The sequence below is a fragment of the Microtus oregoni genome, unplaced genomic scaffold, assembly GCF_018167655.1.
Source record: "Microtus oregoni isolate MIOR12 unplaced genomic scaffold, Mior012 000000F_ref0000247, whole genome shotgun sequence".
In the NCBI taxonomy this organism is placed as follows: Eukaryota; Metazoa; Chordata; class Mammalia; order Rodentia; family Cricetidae; genus Microtus; species Microtus oregoni.
In genome coordinates this window covers 43,917,507-43,936,685 of record NW_024543059.1, presented here as the reverse complement: position 1 = coordinate 43,936,685, position 19,179 = coordinate 43,917,507, and the positions used below count along the sequence as shown (strand labels likewise).

Sequence of the window (19,179 nt, the reverse complement as noted above, 5' to 3'; positions counted from 1 at the left end):
TGGGAACTGTGGCCATGCCAGCCCTGTCCGGGGGCCGAGTACCATCCCCTGGATTGGTGACTGGGAACTGTGGCCATGCCAGTCCCGTCTGGGGGCCGAGTCCCATCCCCTGGATTGGTGACTGGGAACTGTGGCCATGCCAGCCCTGTCCAGGAGCCGAGTCCCATCCCCTGGATTGGTGACTTTCTTCTTGATGTGACCCAATATTTTTTTTTTTATTGAAAAAAAAATTCTGCCTCCTCCCAGCCTCCCATTTCCCTCCCCCTCCTCCCGCCCCTCTTCCCCTCACCCCACTCCTCTCCTTCTCCCTCTCCAGTCCGAAGAGCAGTCAGGGTTCCCTGTCCTGTGGAAAGTCCAAGGTCCTTCCCCCTCCATCCAGGTCTAGGAAGGTGAACATCCAAACTGGCTAGGCTCTCACAAAGCCAGAACATGAAGTAGGAACATAACCCCATGCCATTGTCCTTGGCTTCTCATCAGCCCTCGTTGTCCGCCATGTTCAGAGAGTCCGGTTCTATCCCATGCTTTTTCAGTCACAGTCCATCTGGCCTTGGTGAGCTCCCAATAGATTAGCCCCACTGTCTCAGTGGGAGGGTGCACCTCTCGTGGTCCTGACTTCCATGCTCACGTTCTCCCTCCTTCTGCTCCTCACTGGGACTTTGGGAGCTTAGTCCGATGCTCCAGTGTGGGTCTCTGTCTCTATCTCCATCCATCGCTAGATGAAGGTTCTATGGTGATATGCAAGATATTCATCAGTATGGCTATAGGATAGAGTCATTTCAGGTTCCCTATCCTCAGCTGCCCAAGGAACTAACTGGGGACATTGCCCTGGGCACCTGGGAGCCACTTTAGGTTCAAGTCTCTTACCAACCTAAGGTGGTTCCCTTAATTAAGTTATGTGATTCCTTGCTCCTCTATCCAACCTTGTATGTGAACCAATATTTGACAAGAAGCAATTAGGGGAAACGTGTTATGATAGGTTTTATTTGGTATGTGGGGTGAGTATATGGTTCTTCACTGTGGGGAAGGTAAGACGGAGCTCATGGTGGCAGGAATAGGGGCAGGGACTTCTCCAATCTCTCTGGATCAAGTTGCAAGAGTCAGGGCTGCAGAGATGGCTCAGGTCAAGAGCACCTGCTGCTCTTGGAGAGGACCATGGTCCAGTTCCCAGCACCCACACGGTGGCTGTCCACACACACCGCACTCACACGCACATCCTCACATACAGAAACACATCTACTCCTATTTATTTATTTTAGTTTTTCGAGACAGGGTTTCTCTGTGGTTTTGGAGCCTGTCCTGGAACTAGCTCTTGTAGACCAGGCTGGCCTCGAACTCACAGAGATCCGCCTGCCTCTGCCTCCCGAGTGCTGGGATTAAAGCCGTGCGCCACCACTGCCCGGCCATCTACTCCTATTTAAAATCATCAAAATAAACATGAAAAACAGCAGAGTCAGGAAATGCTGGCTAGAGTGGCTCTAGCTCACTCACTCTTTTCTTTAAACAAGTCTTGAATGCTCTGCTTCTGTTTTTAGATTTTAAGATTTATTATTTTTTATTTAAGTGTGTGTGTATACATATGTGATATATATATATATATATATATATATATATATATATATATATATTTTAAACTTGTGTGTGTGTGTGCCCTTGAAATCCAGAAGAGGATGTTGGAGTCCCTAGAACTGGAGTTACAATCAGTTATGTGGCTGCTGAGAACCAAACTTAAGTCCTCTGGAAGAGCAGCAGGTGCTCTTAACCCCCCCCCCCCCAGACAAGATCTCTTTGTTACATTCACATAGTGGTGGATGTCCTAGAACTAGCTGTGTAGACCAGGCTGCCCTTGAACTCCTAGAGATCCACCTTCCTTTGGCTTTCTCTTCTGTCTCTTTGATTCATTCTGGGGTCCCAGCCCGTGGGACGCTGTGACTTAGGTCCGTGTGGTCTTCCTCTCTCAGCTAACCATCTCTGGAAATATTCTTAGATGCAGCCTAGCCATCAGACAGTGTCCCAGCCTCCTCTTCCTCCTTTTCTAAGTCCCCTACTGTCCTAAAGACCTAGGTTCCGAAAGCCGCTTCTGGCTGGTTCTAAATGGCTCCTCTCACATGGAGCCCTGCTTGCGCTGTTAAATGCCACAGCTAAGCCTGGCTCCCCCCACCTCAAAAGTTGATGTTTAGCACCCATCTCCAACCAGTTGCTGTTAAGTTTATCCTGGGGGTTTTCTGTGCGTTGGCTCCCTCTCTCTCCTCTCCCAGCTTTTCTCTCTTCTTTCCCCTTACATTTTGTGTGTAAGTGTGTGCAGGTGCGTGTGCCTGTGTATTTTGTGTGTAAGTGTGTGCAGGTGTGCCTGTGGAAGCCGGGGGAACAACATCCTCGGGCACCGCGCACCTTGTTCCTCCGACCGGGTCTCTAGGCTAGTGAGCCCCAGAGATCTGCCCATCTCTGCCTCCCCAGTGCCGAGAGGACAAGCTTGTGCCTGTACATCTGACTTTATCTAAGTTTCTGGTATTGAACTCAGGTCCTCAAGCCTGCACAGCAAACCCCTTGCAGGCAGAACCGTTTCTCTAGCTTTTTTGTTTTTGCTGTTGTTTGGTGGTGGTGGGGGGGGGGGGGCGGAGGGGCGTGGTATAAGCCAGGGTTTCTCTGTGTGGCCCTGGCTGTTCTGGAACTGGCTCTATAGACCAGGCTGGCCTAGAACTCACAGAGATCCGCCTGCCTCTTCTTTCCCAGTTAGTGCTAGGATAAAAGGCATGTACCACCATGCCTGACTTTTCTCTGCTGGTTTTTTTTTATATTTATTTATTTATTTATTTATTATATATACAATATTCTGTCTGTGTGTATGCCTAAAGGCCAGAACAGGGCACCAGACCCCATTACAGATGGTTGTGAGCCACCATGTGGTTGCTGGGAATTGAACTCAGGACCTTTGGAAGAGCAGGCAATGCTCTTAACCACTGAGCCATCTCTCCAGCCCTTTTCTGCTGTTTTTTGAGACAAGGCCTGGTGTTGTAGCCTTGGCTGGCCTTGAACTAATTTGGCTAGAAAATATGGTGATCCTCCTGCCTCTGTCCCTCAATTGTTCATCTCATCCAACCTGCTTTAAGCCTGCTGTAAACAGCCTATCGTGTGCACCTGTATGCCTGGCTGCTCACTTGTTTCTACAGAACTCCACATTTTGTCTGTAGGGGGTGCACCCCTGTAATCCAAACAATCAGGGGACTGAGGCAAGATGACTCAAAATTCCACCACCACCTAGCCATAATTTATTTTTAAGTAAAAAAAATAAGTATTATGAACAGGACATATCAAAATAAAAAATAATTAAAGTTTTGCTGGACCTGCTATAGCAGGACATTGGCTCAAGTCGGACAGTGGTGGCACACTCCTTTAACCCCAGGACTCGGGAGGCAGAGGCCAGCCTGCCACAGAGCGAGTTTCAGGACAGCTAGATCTGTTACATAGAGAAACCCTGGCTTGAAAAAAACAAAAATAAATAACTTAACAGATAACAGGACACTGTTTTAAAAGCAAAACCAACAAGAGCAATGGTCTTTATAAAGAAATGAGTTAGATCTAGCGAAGGGTAGGCCAGACCTCACTGAAAGCCACAGACACCTCCAGTTATCTCTAAAGCTGTATAAAACAGGGGCTGGACAGAGGGCTGTTCTTCCAGGGAACTTGGGATTCAATTCCCAGCACCCACATGGCAGCTCACACCTGTCTGCAATTACAGTTCCAGGGGATCTGACTCCCTCACACAGACAGACATGCAGACCAAACACCAGTGTGTGTGTGTGTGGGCGGGGGGGGGGGGGGAGACAGGGAAAAGACCTGGGCACACTGTGTCTCAACAGCTGTATAAAGCAGAGGTGTGCCAGGACACAGACAGGAGAGGCAGCAGTGTGAGATGTGGGCTCTCCAAACTGGTGTCCCCAGTGGCAGCGCACAGATCTCGTATACGCTTGAGAGCATGCGGCGGCAGACATGGCTCAGTTGTTCAAGCTCCCTGAGAGGACTGGAGATCAGATTTCTTTCTTTCTTTTTTTTTTTTTTTTTTTTTTTTTTTTTTTGGTTTTTCGAGACAGGGTTTCTCTGTGGTTTTGGAGCCTGTCCTGGAACTAGCTCTTGTAGACTAGGCTGGTCTCGAACTCACAGAGATCTGCCTGCCTCTGCCTCCCAAGTGCTGGGATTAAAGGTGTGCGCCACCACCGCCTGGCTTGGAGCTCAGATTTCACACCCACATGAGATGGCTCACAAACTCCTGCAGCTCCACCCCCAAGGGATCTGATGTCCCTTCACACATTAGCCATGCACACAGGGAGACACATCCACACACATGAATAAAAATAAATAAATCTTTAGAAATTTTTGGGCTGGTAAGATGGCTCAGTAGGTAAAGGCATTTGCCAAGACTGATGGCTGAAATTCAATCCCAGGGACCCACACATTGGAAGAAAAAAAAGCAAGCCTTTTAACCTACACACGCACAGGGACCATGCGTGGCACATGGAGTTTGTAAAGGCCGGAAACCGTCACGGCAACCTCCACAGCTGACATTAGAGCCTTCTGGGTGGGCCCATCTGCTGGTGCCACCCTTGCATGTTTTCCTCTTGAACAAACCCTTTCCTTCCAGGACCGAGCAGCTGCCCAGCAGCAGCTATGGATGGTGGAGGACACGCTGGCAGGCCTAGGTGGCCCCCAGAAACAGCCCCCACATACTGAGCCCAAGTCTCCATCCCCTGCACCACAAGGAGAGGAGTCCTCAGAGCGGGAGGTGAGATTTCCAGCTCCTTCCCAGGTTCCTGTCTCGCCTGTCCTAACCCAGTGAGTCCCCACCCACCTCTTTCCCTTCCCCTTGATCACCCACCCAGTCCCACAACTGTGGGGGTGGGGAGGGAGGGCATGGAATCCCTGGGACTGGTTAGAATGGTTGGCAGCCATCATGTAAATGCCGGGACTTGAACCTGGGTCCTGTGCGAGAGCAAGTGCTCTAACCACTGGGCCACCTCTTCAATCCCATCCTCTTCTATTTGCTCCCAGGACCCGGCCCCAGGCTATGGTACCATCCCCTTTCAGGCTGGGTCTTCCCTTAGCAATGAGACAGTCCCTACAGACACGCCCACAGCCCAAGCTGATGGAGACATCCCCTCAGGGCACAGTGTGTGCACTTTTGTGTGTGCACGTTGTGAGGTCAGGGACAGTTCATGGGAATCAGTTCTCGCCTTCCACTGTGTAGACTTTGGGGATGAGACTTAAATCGTCAGACATGGTGGCCAGCACCCTATCTGCTGAGAGAACGCACCAGCCCCTTATTTAGTGTATATATTGCTATTTTTCTTTGGGGAGATGTTTTTGTTTTTGAGACAGGGTTTCTCTGTGTAGCCCTGGCTGTCCTGGAACTTGTTTTATAGACCAGGCTGGCCTCGAACTCACAGAGACCCATGTGCCTCTGCCTCCAGACTGATGATATTGAAAGCTATACTACTGCCCAGTAATATATTGTTATTTATTATTCTGTTTGGTGCTCTGTGTTGTGTGAGTTGGTCAAAGAAAGAGGTCAGTCCAAGGGGGCTGTGTGGCAGCAGGAAGGCCCAGTCTCTGGTGACCTGAACTGAACAGCCACACAACGGCACATTTATTGATTATTACACAAAGTTCTTTTTTGGATAAACAAGTTCCTCATTCCCAAGTCCCTATTCTAGTTCATATATTTCTCTAGAGGAAGGTATCACACCCTGGCTACTTCAGTCCCTTTGTGACCAACTGCAGTTCCCAATAATCCGAGAGCTTCAGGTGCACCGAAAGCATTTGTGGCCAAGGTCACGCAAAGTCCGCAATGTCCCCTTCAGAAAAAACAAACCCTCGCTGCTTTCCATGGTGATTCTTCATGGACAAAGCACTCTCAGGAAGCCACCCTCCACTCAGGTCTTCCCTGCCACAGTGGCTGCTAGGTTCCTCCCACACTGCTCCGTCCGTCCACCCCAGCCACTTAGGGCATCCGCACCAAAGATGACATCAAGTGTGCTTTGGTTACCCGCCGAGGTTTTAGGGTCCTTACAGGAGCGTGCATGTGTGACTTAGACTCAAAGGCAGTTGCTCCCCTGGGAAGCCCCCCCCCCACCAAACACCACCATATCAGCCAGGTCAACACCATAGCATGGCGCCCTGTGCGCTCCTGGGAAACCTCACACGTGTGTCCGTGTTCACAGCGGCTCCGACTCTTCACATGTCAAAAGGGGCGCTACTTTTGATGTTGAACAGCTTGTTCGAAGTCACACAGCCAGTAAGTGGCAGAGATGGGGTTTGAAGTCAGTGTATCTAGCTCTGGGTTTGTCATCTTAATCTTTTCCGTGATGTGCCCCAACTGGCAAATACTTGAAAATCTGTGGTAGTAGTAATAATAAGAATGACAGACAATATTTGACCCTCACTTTTTCCTTCCAGAGCCTTCCGGAGTCACTGGAGCTTAGCCCTCCTCAGTCCCCTGAGGTGGACTGGGGTCGACCCCCAGGAGGTGACAGAGCCCTCCTCAGCCCTCGCTCAGGTGAGCACCCTGGTAGGGTGGGAATATTTCTGTGATCTTGTTCTGACTAAGTCCCCTTCTGCTTTAAGGTGTTGAGTCTCCCAGGGTCTCCCGAGCATCCAGTCCTGAAGGTCGTCAACCTTCATCCCTGAACACTAAGGTAGACACCTTAAATCTGCCTCATGTCTGTGCTCGATCACCTCTGACCTCCCAGCACTAGGAGAGGCCAGGTCGAAGACCATAACCAGAGCGGACAGGATTAGTATCTCAAATATTAGTAGCTGTGTGATTTGGGTTAGTTACTAAGCCCCTCTGAGCCTCTGTACTTGTCATCTTTGGAATGGCACTAATAGCCTCACTTAGCACAATGACATGAGATTTAAAATAAACAGGGCGTGGCTCAGTGGTAGAGCCCTGCCTAGAATCCCCCAGTGAGGGGCTGGGATGTGGCTCAGTGGTGGAGCCCTGCCTAGAGTTCCCCAGTGAGGGGCTGGGGTGTGGCTCAGTGGTGGAGCACTGCCTAGAATCCCCCAGTGAGGGGCTAGGGGCGTGGTTCAGAACAAAGCAGAGGAAGCCACAGAGAAGGAAGCCTTGGGTTCTTCTGCAGCACTTCTCTGGCTAAAAGGGCCAGCATTTTCCACTTAGTATCAAGTTATTGGGAGAAGCTGACATGCCCAGGAGCATGATGCTTCCTTGTCGTAAGACAGAGCAGGTGATGGAAGGAGGTCGAAGATGTGGTAGGAGTCAGGCTGCACAGGGAATGGGAAGCCTTTGTTCTTAGCTGCAGGTCAGGGAGGGGGGCACAGCAGCCTCTGGTGTCCAGGGGTCCTCTAAGCTCTAATGGTCTGTGAAGTGCCTGACTATTGATGGGGAGTTCCTGGGACAAAAAGAATGAGGAAACCGAAGGTTAGAGTCTTGGTCTGTCTCTCTGCAGGTCCCCTTGGCGCGGCCTCGCATGAGTGCACAGGAGCAGCTGGAGCGCATGCGCAGAAACCAAGCCTATGGGCTTCCTTTTCCTCGTCCGGCCTCTCCGAGACTGCTGACCCTGGGGAGGGCACTGTCACCAGCTGGACGCCAGCTTGATTTAGAGCAGAGGGTGAGGAAAGTAGGACCTTGGATTGGAGAGCATCTGCTCCGAAATCGAATCTTTCTTTCTTTCTTTTTCTTTTCTTTTCTTTTTTTTTTTTTTGAGACAGGGTGTCGTGTATCCCAGGCTAGCTTTGAACACGCTAGCTACTTAGCTAAGGCTGGCCTTGAACTCAGGCCTTATGCCTCCACCACTCCTGTGCGTGATTACAAGCATGTGTCACGACGCAGTACTGGGGGTAGTGCCTGGAAGGCAAGCATTCTACTGGTCAGCCATTTTCAGCTCTGCTGCTTTTCCCATTTCCTTGTTGCTAACTAAGTCATCCTGCCCTGTACTTGTGGAGGTAGTGTGGGAGAGTCTTTTCTGGGGAGAAGCCGTGTACACAGGTTCACTCAGTCCAGAACAGGAACTCTACAGACCACAGTAGACTGCACCAAGTTCCAGTTTGGTGAGCCAATGAGGTTTTACGGGGTTACTAACAGGAGTATGTGTTACCTGCCGTAGCAGGGGTAGCCTAAAAATAGCTGCATTGCCAAAAAGCCTTCCCCCATGAGTGACAGCTGACGAAAGCTGCAATGAGGGCCCTGGCTGCAGAATCTGCATGCAGCTCAGCAGTTCCGAGTGAACTCTCTGTAGCTTGACTCGCCAGTCTCCTTTTCCAGCTGTGTTTGCTGCTTCCTTAGTACAGTCGTGAAGTTTGCTCATCTTCTCCGTCTCAGGGTTCTCCACGCAAGTTCAGAGGAAACGGGTATCTCTCTTCAGTTTTCGTGCTGGACTCGGGCTCTCCTAGTTGCCATGTGACATGAGAGAGGCTATGCCTTCCTGTAACTCTCTCTTCCATGCTCCCTGTGGCACATGCTATGCCAAACGAAGTCACATGACCTAAGGGAAAGAGGGGTGGGGAGAGAGAGACAGAGGGTGGATACCTTTCCTAACCACACACCCTCTCCAGCTAGGCCCGGCTTCCTAATAGCACAGTTAGCGGTGAACTGCTGAGGTCACGGTGAGGAGAGAGGGCAGCCTGGTCCTGAAGGAAGCTGACTTATAATGTAGTCAATGAAGATTCTAGTGAGAGAGCCTCACGGCCATGGTTGGCTGTGAGCTGGGAAGGGGAGCACTGAAAACTATGGAGCCCTAACTTTATGGGAAGAGAGAGATGGCTCTTCCAGAGGACCCAGGTGGCAACTCACAGCTGTCTGTAATCCAGCTCACAGTGTATGTCCTAGTCATAAATGCAGACAAAACACCAATACACATAAAATAATAAAAAAATAAATGCAAATTAAAGAGCTAGAAAGAGAGAGGCACCCCAGAGGCATGGCGGGAGGATGGGAGGCCAGAGGAGCCTCTGCAGAGAGAAGCTGTCACCGCATGTCCCCGAGCAAGTCCTGAGGAATCTCAGACTCTTTCTCCAACAAGGCATAGGTCCGACTTTTAGGAAGTTCTGGATCATGTGATTTGGTTCAGCATAGTGCATGTGACAGGCAGCATGGAGGATCAGGTGCCACGGATATAAGCTGTCCAGTCACAGCAATGACCCTTGATTGTGAATGTCAGGGAGCCACGGCCTGATGCGGGCTGTGGAGTCAGGCCTGAAAGCACGAACCTCTTTCCTGTCACTCTTCTGTGGATGATTCATTGGTCAGATGAGCATTCTCATAGTCCAATCACATCTCAACAGCACACAGGCTTGGGACCAAGCCTGACACATGAGCCTCTGGGGATATTTATATCCGAATCAGAGGAGCTTTTGTAGGGAAGGATTAGACCTGCTGCGGGTGTGGGCAGGGCTTCGTAACCTTGATCTTCTCCAAGAGCACAGGTGAATTCAAATAGTGTGTCTCTGAGCCCCCCACCTAACATCACCATAAAAAGTACCCCCAGTGAAGCTGATGCACAGCTCGCACCCCAACACTGAGGACAAGGAGGTAGGAGGATCAAGGTCATCTTCCTCTACATAATGAGTTGGAGGGCACTCTGAGCTACAAAAGAACCTGGCCGAAAAGTATGGGGGGACCTGGGGAGATGGCTCATTGAGAAAAGGGTGAGGGGACCTGGGGAGATGGCGTTGGAGCTTCAGAACCCATGTATAGAGCCTGGGCCAGCAGTAGATGTCTGTAATCCCCACGGTGTGGAGATGGGAGGTGGGATGCTTAGCTCCCTGGAATCCCATGGATCAGCTAGTACAGAGAGTCTCTCTGTCCTGCCAGCCAGCGCCCAAATCACAGCACAGAGATTCATTAATAATTATGAAAGCTCGGCCGGTAGCTCTTATTTCTGTCTAGCTCTTGTAACTTACATCAAGCCATTATTTTTCTTCTGTACGGGGCCCTGGCTTTACCTCTCATCCTGCTTGGCTTGCTTCCTCTGCATCCTGCCGGCCACTCCCTTCTTCCCAGAGTCCTCTCCGTCCTGAAAATCCTGCCAAGCTAGTGGCTGGTCAGCTGTTCTATCAAACCAATCAAAGTGACACATATTCACAGTGTACAAAAGTATTATTCCACATTTCCCCCCTTTTGTCTAAATAAGAAGGAGAGGTTTCAACTCTAGCCCAGCAAAACTTATACAATCAGAACAGTTACCAGGTAGGAGTTACACTGCAGTGTCTGGCCCCTTAGTGTTTGGCATTTGGAGTTCTATCCGACGAGCCCAACACTCTGTACTAGTATTTTCTGTCCTAACTAAGGAAAACTGCAAGCATAGCTACCTAGTCTCCCACTCCATCAGGAGCGTGCAATATTACCTTAGTAAACAGGAAGTGCGGACATCTCTCTGCAACACTGGAGCATCCAGTCTTCAGCCTACAGGCCTACAATATCTGGCAGACCTTTCTTCTTTTATCTTCTTTTCTTTCTTTCTTTCTTTCTTTCTTTCCTTTTTTTCAAGACAAGGTTTCTCTGTAGCTTTGGAGGCTGTCCTGGAACTCACTATGTAGACCAGGCTGGCCTCGAACTTACAGAGATCTGCCTCTTCTACAATGTAACATATTTTTGACTTACATTTGGAAGTTAAGACATTTAAAAAAAATAAATATAGGTTGGTTTAATTCAGAAGATTTTATGAAAATCCAGGGTCTCTCAGCAGCTGTTGTTCGTGTATCAGCAACCAGACATTGAAGGAGAACACAATAACACACAGGACGCAGGCGCCTGGGGAATACACAACACAGTAACACACAGGACCCAGGTACCTGGGGAATACACAACACAGTAACACACAGGACCCAGGTGCCTGGGGAATACACAACACAGTAACACACAGGACCCAGGCGCCTGGGGAATACACAACACAGTAACACACAGGACCCAGGCACCTGGGGAATACACAACACAGTAACACACAGGACCCAGGCACCTGGGGAATACACAACACAGTAACACACAGGACCCAGGCCCCTGGGGAATACACAACACAGTAACACACAGGACCCAGGCCCCTGGGGAATACACAACACAGTAACACACAGGACCCAGGCCCCTGGGGAATACACAACACAGTAACACACAGGACCCAGGCCCCTGGGGAATACACAACACAGTAACACACAGGACCCAGGCCCCTGGGGAATACACAACACAGTAACACACAGGACCCAGGCCCCTGGGGAATGCACAACACAGTAACACACAGGACCCAGGCCCCTGGGGAATACACAACACAGTAACACACAGGACCCAGGCCCCTGGGGAATACACAACATGATAACACAACACACAAGATCCAGGCCCCTGGGGAATACACAACACGATAACACAACACACAAGATCCAGGCCCCTGGGGAATACACAACACGATAACACAACACACAAGATCCAGGCCCCTGGGGAATACACAACACAATAACACACAGGACCCAGGCCCCTGGGGAATACACAACACAATGACACACAGGACCCAGGCCCCTGGGGAATACACAACACGATAACACAACACACAAGATCCAGGCCCCTGGTGTTCCCCATCTCTGGATGGCTTATTCTTTTCTTTATTACTTTACTTCCTTTAAAGACTTTATTATTTTTGGGCCAGGCAGTGGTAGCTCACGCCTTTAATCCCAGCACTCAGGAGGCAGAGGCAGGTGGATCTCTATGAGTTTAAGGCCAGCCTGGTCTACAAAAGCTAGTTAGGCTCCAAGGCTACAGAGAAACCCTGTCTCAAAAAACAAAACAAAGCAAAAAAGACTTTATTATTTTTAAACTATTTTTGACTGTCTATATCCCTTTTCTTTTTTTCTTAAGCCTACATGGTTGTTAAACACACAGTAACCTGTTTGGAGGCTGTTCTGTCTGAACCTGCTTTACTGCGTATCTGTAACCTTTCCTGTCTGCATGAGCAAAACCTTAAACTGCCAAGCAGCTTAGCTCACCGTGCGCTGGCAGCTCAAGCCCTCAGGCTGCGGCCAGGAGACCTCTCTGTACCTTGGACTGCATGAGAGACTGTGGGACTAGCAAGCCACGTTTGACCACATTTTTGTGTGTTTGGAACCTTTTGTAAAGCTTTCTCAGGTTTTTATGGATTTAGGTGCCTGGACGTCGGGTGCTGTTTGTAGTCAGGCCTTTCTTTGGCCCCCATTTCACAAACAATGACGTGGAGACCATTAATGGTGAACACTGACAGCCTCGGTTTCTTTCTGATTAGGTCTTATACTTTAATTAACCCTTTGCTATGCATCTGTGTGGTGCCGCACGGCTCATGGCTTCTACCTCTCATCCTGCTTGTCTTGCTTCCTCTGAGTCCCTCTGACAACTCCTTTCTTCCCAGCATCCTCTCTGCCCCCCAAATCCTGCCGAGCTGTTGGCCGTTCAACTTTTTATTAAACCAATCGGAGACATATATTCAAAGTGTACAGAAAGATTATTCCACAAGTTAGTCTGGCAACTTGCTGAGGTTCTAGGCCAATGAGAGATCTTGTCTCAAACCAAGGTGGAGGATCAGAGAAGGGACACCCAAGGTCATCTTCTGGCCTTCCTAAGCACCCGTGCGTAGATCGGGAGGGAGGGAGGGCTGAGGAGAAGAGAGGAGAAAGAGAGGGAGAGGCTGGGGAAGGAGGCAGAGAAAACAGGGCTTCAATGGCAAGAATTCTACCTTTTCTTCCTTCCCTTCCTTCCTTTCTTCCCCTTTCCTTTTTGCTCCCCTCTTTTTTCCCCACCACACTCTCCTTTTATTTCCATTTGGACACAATCTCATGAGTACTCTGACAAGGCTGGTCTTGAACTTCTGACCATTCTCCAAGGCAAGATTCTAACTACCCAATTCCTTCCAGCCTGTTGTAGGAGCTGCACAATGGCTCAGGAGTTCTGGATCCTGGAGTAGGTATGGAACCCAGTGTGAGTGGAGATGAGGGGTGGTCTGGATGCAGACAGGGCAGCAATGGCATTAGCACAGTCCCCTGTGCCCCAAACACAGCTCCAGAGACCCTGAGTTCCTATGGCATCTACAACAAAGCCAGGAAGCCCCTCACACCTGGTCAGGGACTGCAGAGCTCCAAAGGCCTGCTTCATTCAGTAATGACAACCTTACTGCTGGTCTGCCTGCAATGCCTAGGGCCTGGCTTCAGAGTCCGCTAGACACAGGCTAAGAAACACAGCTCCCATCAGGCCTTTGGGGCTTGTTTGACTTGACACCGTGGCTTATTTTCTGTAGCTCCAGGCCCTCCACAACCTGCATGCCAACACCCAGAGGCCACCGGGAGCGGGTCCTCAGTCTCTCCCAGGCCCTAGCTACAGAGGCTTCCCAGTGGCGCAGGCTGATGACTGGTGAGGTGCCCAGGATCTGCACCCCTGGGTCAAGGGTGGAGGCCTGGAAATGTGGAGCTTGGAGGTCTAAGTTAACACTTCTCCTTCTCCATTTAGGCTCTCCGGGGGTAAATTCGGACTCCAGGGGAGACTGTCTCCCACCAGGCTCACAACCTCCCAGTGAAGAAGTGCACCAGGTCACCTCGTCACCAGCGTCTCCCAAGGCTAACTCTGCCCCAGGGAACAGGCGAGGCCTGGCCCAATGGGAACCCAGCTGGGACCCTGGGAACACCCCTGCTGCTCCACTGCAGGATCAGGGGGCGTGGCCCCTGAGAGTCACTCTGCTGCAGTCCAGTTTTTGACTTTCTCTTTGCACACTGCTCCTGTGTGACACAAGTTGTATGCACAGCCTTGAGGTGTAAGATCAGTCAGGACCACAGGGGAGAAGTGTATTCCAACAGGTGTTCTAGGAGGGCTGGAGCTACAGTGGTCAGACTGATTATCCCCACACTGTCCAAACTATTAGTCAATAAACATCTTTATTCTCTCTGAGGCTGTGCCATTGTGATCAGGGCCTTAGGTTCACAGGTATAGAGAAACCTACCTGACACCATTTTGAAGGCAGGAGCCGTTATGCTGTGTTTTTAAAAACAAGTTTCTATTTACTGTGAGAGTTGAATTGCTCTCTGTTTCTTGGAACCTGACCTTCCCCAACCCATGATGTTATTTGGTTTTGAGAATACCCTGGCCCTCCTTGACCCCTTGGAGGGTAACCATAGCATGAAAGTTTCTTTAAGGTTTTTTAAATTCCTTTTGGGCCCATTGCCTCCACTCTGTCAAACTACTCATGCTTTTACCCTTCAAAGGGGCCCACATGGATTCTCTGCTGTTCTTTTTAACCCAATTTAGGAGGCAGTTGTTGGCCAGCTGTTCCAGGCACCCCAACCCCAATAAAAATCAAGTTTGCTTCAAATTTTGCTTAAATTGTGGTAGTGGTCTTATTCTTGCCATTTGGAATTGACATTTTTTGGAGGCCCCTGATGTGGGATTCTCTGTATGCTATGAATAGGTTTTATTTCCGTTGGTTAATAAAGAAGCTACTTTGGTCTAGAACCGGGCAAAATATAGCCAGGCAGGAAAACTAAACTGAGTGCAGGGAGAAAGAAGGCAGAATCAGGCAGATGCCACGTAGCCGCCCAAGAAACAAGATGTGAGGTAACAAACCACGAGCCTTGTGGTAAAATATAAAATAATAGAAATGGGTTAATTTAAGATGTAAGAGCTAGCGAGGAATACACCAAAGTTTCTGTGTAATTATTCAGGTCTGGATGGCTGGGAAGTGAAGGCAAGGTCTCCATTTACCTGCTTCAGTAAGATTCAGACCACACACCAACATTCTAAACCTGGACCTCACTTCAAAACTTCGGGGGCTGACTCGGGAGACACGTACCTTGAGAGGCTCCAAGGCTCTGGGCTGCCTTCAGCTCAGGGACTAACAGGGTGAATTTTTTGTGCGAAGAAAAGCAGCAAGCAGGCATCTACGGAGGCCTCCTGGTGAGATACAGGCTCGTTCTGTTTTGTGGGACCCCTATGGAGGCCTCCTGGTGAGATACAGGCTGGTTCTGTTTTGTGGGACCCCTATCTGGGATGTGTGTCAGGTTAACAGGACGCAAATATTTTGTTATTCAGGGAAAAAAGCAAGACATCACACTGCCCACCTAGGGTCTTGGTCTGGTTTTTATGCCCAGTTTGTCTTGTTTTTGGCTTCATTTTACTATCCTCCTCCTGCCTTTTGTAGTTTCTGTGTGAATTGGATTATTTTGGACTTGGGGTGACTGAACTGATGGACAGTGTGGGTATTAAGACTTGCGAGCCTGCCGGGCAGTGGTGGTACACGCCTTTAATCCCAGCACTCAGGAGGCAGAGGCAGAGGCGGGCGGATCTCTGTGAGTTCGAGGCCAGCCTGGTCTACAGAGTGAATTCCAGGACAGACTCCAAAGCTACAGAGACCCTGTCTAGTAAAACAAAACAAAACAAAACAAACAAAACAAAAGACTTTCAAGCCTAGCCACTCTTGAAAACTGTGTTCTAAAGGATTTATTAGACTTTGCCCACTATAATAAGGAAGATTATGATTATTCTACCACCAAGCACTGCTTTCGAACATTCTATGACCATGAATGGCCCACGTTTAGGGTTGCCTGGCCTTCCCAGGGTACTTCTAATTCTTAGATAGCCTGGACAGAGGTCAACGTCACCCATGGTAAGCCTGGCCATCCAGATCAGATTGGGTTGAAGTTACTTCGGCCTGAACCCCTGAATGACAGTCTGGATGGTCCGCAGTGGGCTAAACCCTGGGTGTCAGCAGACGGACCTTTTGAGGGCCTGTAGCAGAGACCAACAAGCCTCCTCTACAGACAATTCTGCAGGACTCACAGGAGGAAGAATCCTTTCCCTCGTATAACCATATTTACCTTCCTCTCCCCTCTTCACTTCAGCCATCCCAGTCCCAACCACCAAGACCTCACTCTGCCCCCCATCTGTACCTACCCCCACCCCATCTAGTCTTCCCTGCCTCCCCTGACTTTCCTCTTCCGACACCCGTCAGGAAGTCCTATATGACCCTTCTAACTTCTCTGGCTCTGGGGTGGCACCTCCTTCAGTCCTCACTCCCATACCGCCATTTACTGACCATTGCTACCTGTATGTCCCTTTCTCCAGCAGAGATCTCTACAACAGGAAGAAACAGAACCCCCTTTCAGCACTAGTTCCAGTTCCTTAACCTTTCGAATTGATTCTCTTTTTCATTGATCTCCCCATGTGGGACGACTGTCAGCAGATTCTCCTCCAAACAAAGAGAACAGGTTCTCGTGAAAGCAACTGAAGCACTCCCTGGATTTGCTTGGATGGCTGATGACCAGAGGGCAGAGGCAGCTGGCCGTGCCCTGCCAAGGAGGAGAGGTAGAAGGTCACTCAGTGATCACCAGGTCTGATAGAGGGGATGGAACAGGCTTCCCAGAAGCCCACTGACCTAGCTAAGGTAACAGACGTGAAAGAGGGCTCAGATGAATTAATCACCTTCAGCCTTCCTGGAGCAACTCCTGGACGCCCATCTGTTACACACTCCTATAGACCCAGAAGACCTGCCAAATCTCAAAGCACTTAACCTGGCCTTTGTTGCTCAATCGGCCCCTGACATGCGCACAAAGATACAAAAGATGGATGTGTTTGCAGGAAAGAACAGGTCAGAGCTATTAGAGATATCCCAGAAGGTGTTTGATGATAGAGACAGCAAAGATCTTCTGGTAAACGAGATGGGTGTGCTACCTTGGCTACACTACAAGCCCCAGCCATCAACTCTGCCCATGCATACCATGATAAAAGGAGAAGACCTTTACTAAAGGACCAGTGTACCTACTGCAAAGAAATGGGCCATTGGAAAATGAATGTCCATACTGGAAACAGGTAGACCCCAAACCCAAGCCAATCCTAACTATGGTGGCTGAAGCTCCTTTGAACTAGGCCCCTGGAGTCTATGGTTACCTTCACCATAGGGGGACAACTGTAAAATTTCTGGAGGACACGGGGGCTACTCATTCAGTATTGCAGGAGCCCAGGGACCCCTTACCAACCAAACAATGGTAGTACAGGGGGGCAACAGGGGATGTCAAAGAACACAAATGGACCACTTACTGGACTATTAACTTAGGACAAGAAACTGTGACTCATTCTTTTATTATTATTCTTGAATGTCCCTACCCTTTACTGGGGGGGCTCTTGAGCAAGCTCCAGGCAACAACGTTGTTCTCAGGAGACTCCCAGGTTGCAGTGAGGACTACCTGCGCCTCCAGACCCAACCCATTTCCTGGAAGGGGAATGGAGAAAGTTACAAATCCAGGAAATTCATAAAGTTTGGGCAGAGAGCAATCCTCCTGACTTGGCAAAGCGTGTGCCGCCACCGTAGTGCAACTAACGCATGGGGAAGTGGCCGTTCCAATCAAGCCATATCCCATCAGTTCGGAGGCAGGGAAGGGCCCAAGATTCATATCAGGCAGTGGCCATTCAAATCAAGCCATACCCATCAGTTCGGAGGCAGGGAAGGGCCCAAGATTCATATCAGGCAGTGGCCGTTCAAATCAAGCCATATCCCATCAGTTCGGAGGCAGGGAAGGGCCCAAGATTCATATCAGGCAGTGGCCGTTCAAATCAAGCCATACCCATCAGTTCGGAGGCGAGGGAAGGGCCCAAGATTCATATCAGGCAGTGGCCGTTCAAATCAAGCCATATCCCATCAGTTCGGAGGCGAAGGAAGGGCCCAAGATTCATATCAGGCAGTGGCCGTTCAAATCAAGCCATATCCCATCAGTTCGGAGGCAGGGAAGGGCCCAAGATTCATATCAGGCACCTCCCTGAAGCAGGCATATTTATTCATTATTATTCATACTTATTCCAGTCAGCCTGAAACAGCCGCTGATTGTCTGTCCAAAGCCAGGCTATGGACCAGTACAGGACTTGAGGGAGGTGAACAAGAGGGTAGACTCCATTCATCCAACTGCTCCGAATCCCTATGCCTTGCTCATGTCATTACCCCCAGAGCAGAAGGTCTGCACTGTATTTCATTGGATTTAAAAGATGCCTTCTTCCCCGTCCCTCTGCTGAAGTCCAGTCAGCCTGTCTTCACATTCAGAGGGGCTGAACCCGAACTGGGGATATCAGGACAACTAGCCTGGACCACACTGCCTCAAGGATTTAGAAACCCCACCATCTTCAACAAAGCACTGGACCAGGATGTAAGGCTCTTTTGTACTAAGTATCCCGAGGTAACCTTGTTTCAGTATGTAGATGATTTCTTTTTGGCTGCTAAGGATGAGGAGAACTCAAATAGGAGCCACCAGAAGCCTTTTGGAAACTCCATCCCAGTTAGGCTACAGAGTTTCTAAAAAGAAAGCTCAAATGTGCTCACTGCAGGTTCCTCACTTGGGAAGGGAAAAGACTGCTCTCCTGCGAAGCAGCCACACTGCAATCCCAACTCCAGCCACCGGGGAACAAGTTAGGGAATGTCTGGAGCTGGGGAATGTTGCCGTCTTTGGATGCCTGGGTTTGCTGAAATTGCCAAACCCACTACTCTGCTATGGCCAGGGCCATTGTTTGGAATGGACTGAGGAACATAAACAGGCCTTTAAGAACTTTAAGAGGCCCTGGGACAGGCTCCCATATTAACTTTCCCTGGTGTCTCCAAGCCCTTTCACCTTTATGTCCACAAAAGAAAGGGAGTCCTAGCTGGGTGGTGGTGGCGCACACCTTTAATCCCAGCACTCTGGAGGCAGAGGCAGGTGGATCTCTGTGAGTTCAAGGACAGCCTGGTCTACAGAGCTAGTTCCAGGATAGGCTCCAAAGCTACAAAGAAACCCTGTCTCAAAAAACAAAACAAATAAAAAAAAAAAAAAGAGGGGCTGGAGAGATGGCTCAGAGGTTAAGAGCATTGCCTGCTCTTCCAAAGGTCCTGAGTTCAATTCCCAGCAACCACATGGTGGCTCACAACCATCTGTAATGAGGTCTGGTGTCCTCTTCTGGCCTGCAGGCATATGCACAGACAGAAAGAAAGAAAGAAAGAAAGAAAGAAAGAAAGAAAGAAAGAAAGACAAAAAGAAAGGAAGGGAGTCCTGACTCAGAGCCTGGTCCTGGGAAAAGCTGATAGCATCCATCTCAGAGACTCGATACTGAAGCCTCTCAGATGACCTCCTTGTTTAAGTTCCATTGCAGCCACTGCAGTTCTTGTAGAAGCTGACAAGCTCACGTTGGGTCAGATCCACGCGCTGTGGAAGCCCTGC

At 49.7% G+C, this 19,179-nt stretch overlaps 1 protein-coding gene across 2 annotated transcripts in view; it reads left to right on the top strand.

Annotated features, from left to right (window-relative positions):
- The window catches only part of Plekha4 (pleckstrin homology domain containing A4), a 28,534-nt gene extending 14,240 nt beyond the window's left edge, over window positions 1–14,294 (top strand). Inside the window, exons 14-20 of one of the 2 annotated variants that reach the window (XM_041654918.1) lie at window positions 4,637–4,777; window positions 6,448–6,547; window positions 6,616–6,686; window positions 7,461–7,622; window positions 12,877–12,926; window positions 13,257–13,369; window positions 13,466–14,294. In XM_041654918.1, coding sequence (XP_041510852.1) covers window positions 4,637–4,777; window positions 6,448–6,547; window positions 6,616–6,686; window positions 7,461–7,622; window positions 12,877–12,926; window positions 13,257–13,369; window positions 13,466–13,710 — 882 coding nt within the window. In that variant the 3' untranslated portion in view covers window positions 13,711–14,294. The remainder of the gene's footprint in view (window positions 1–4,636; window positions 4,778–6,447; window positions 6,548–6,615; window positions 6,687–7,460; window positions 7,623–12,876; window positions 12,927–13,256; window positions 13,370–13,465) is intronic. The other variant, XM_041654926.1, reaches the window with a different exon arrangement.
- The last annotated feature ends 4,885 nt before the right edge of the window (window positions 14,295–19,179 follow it).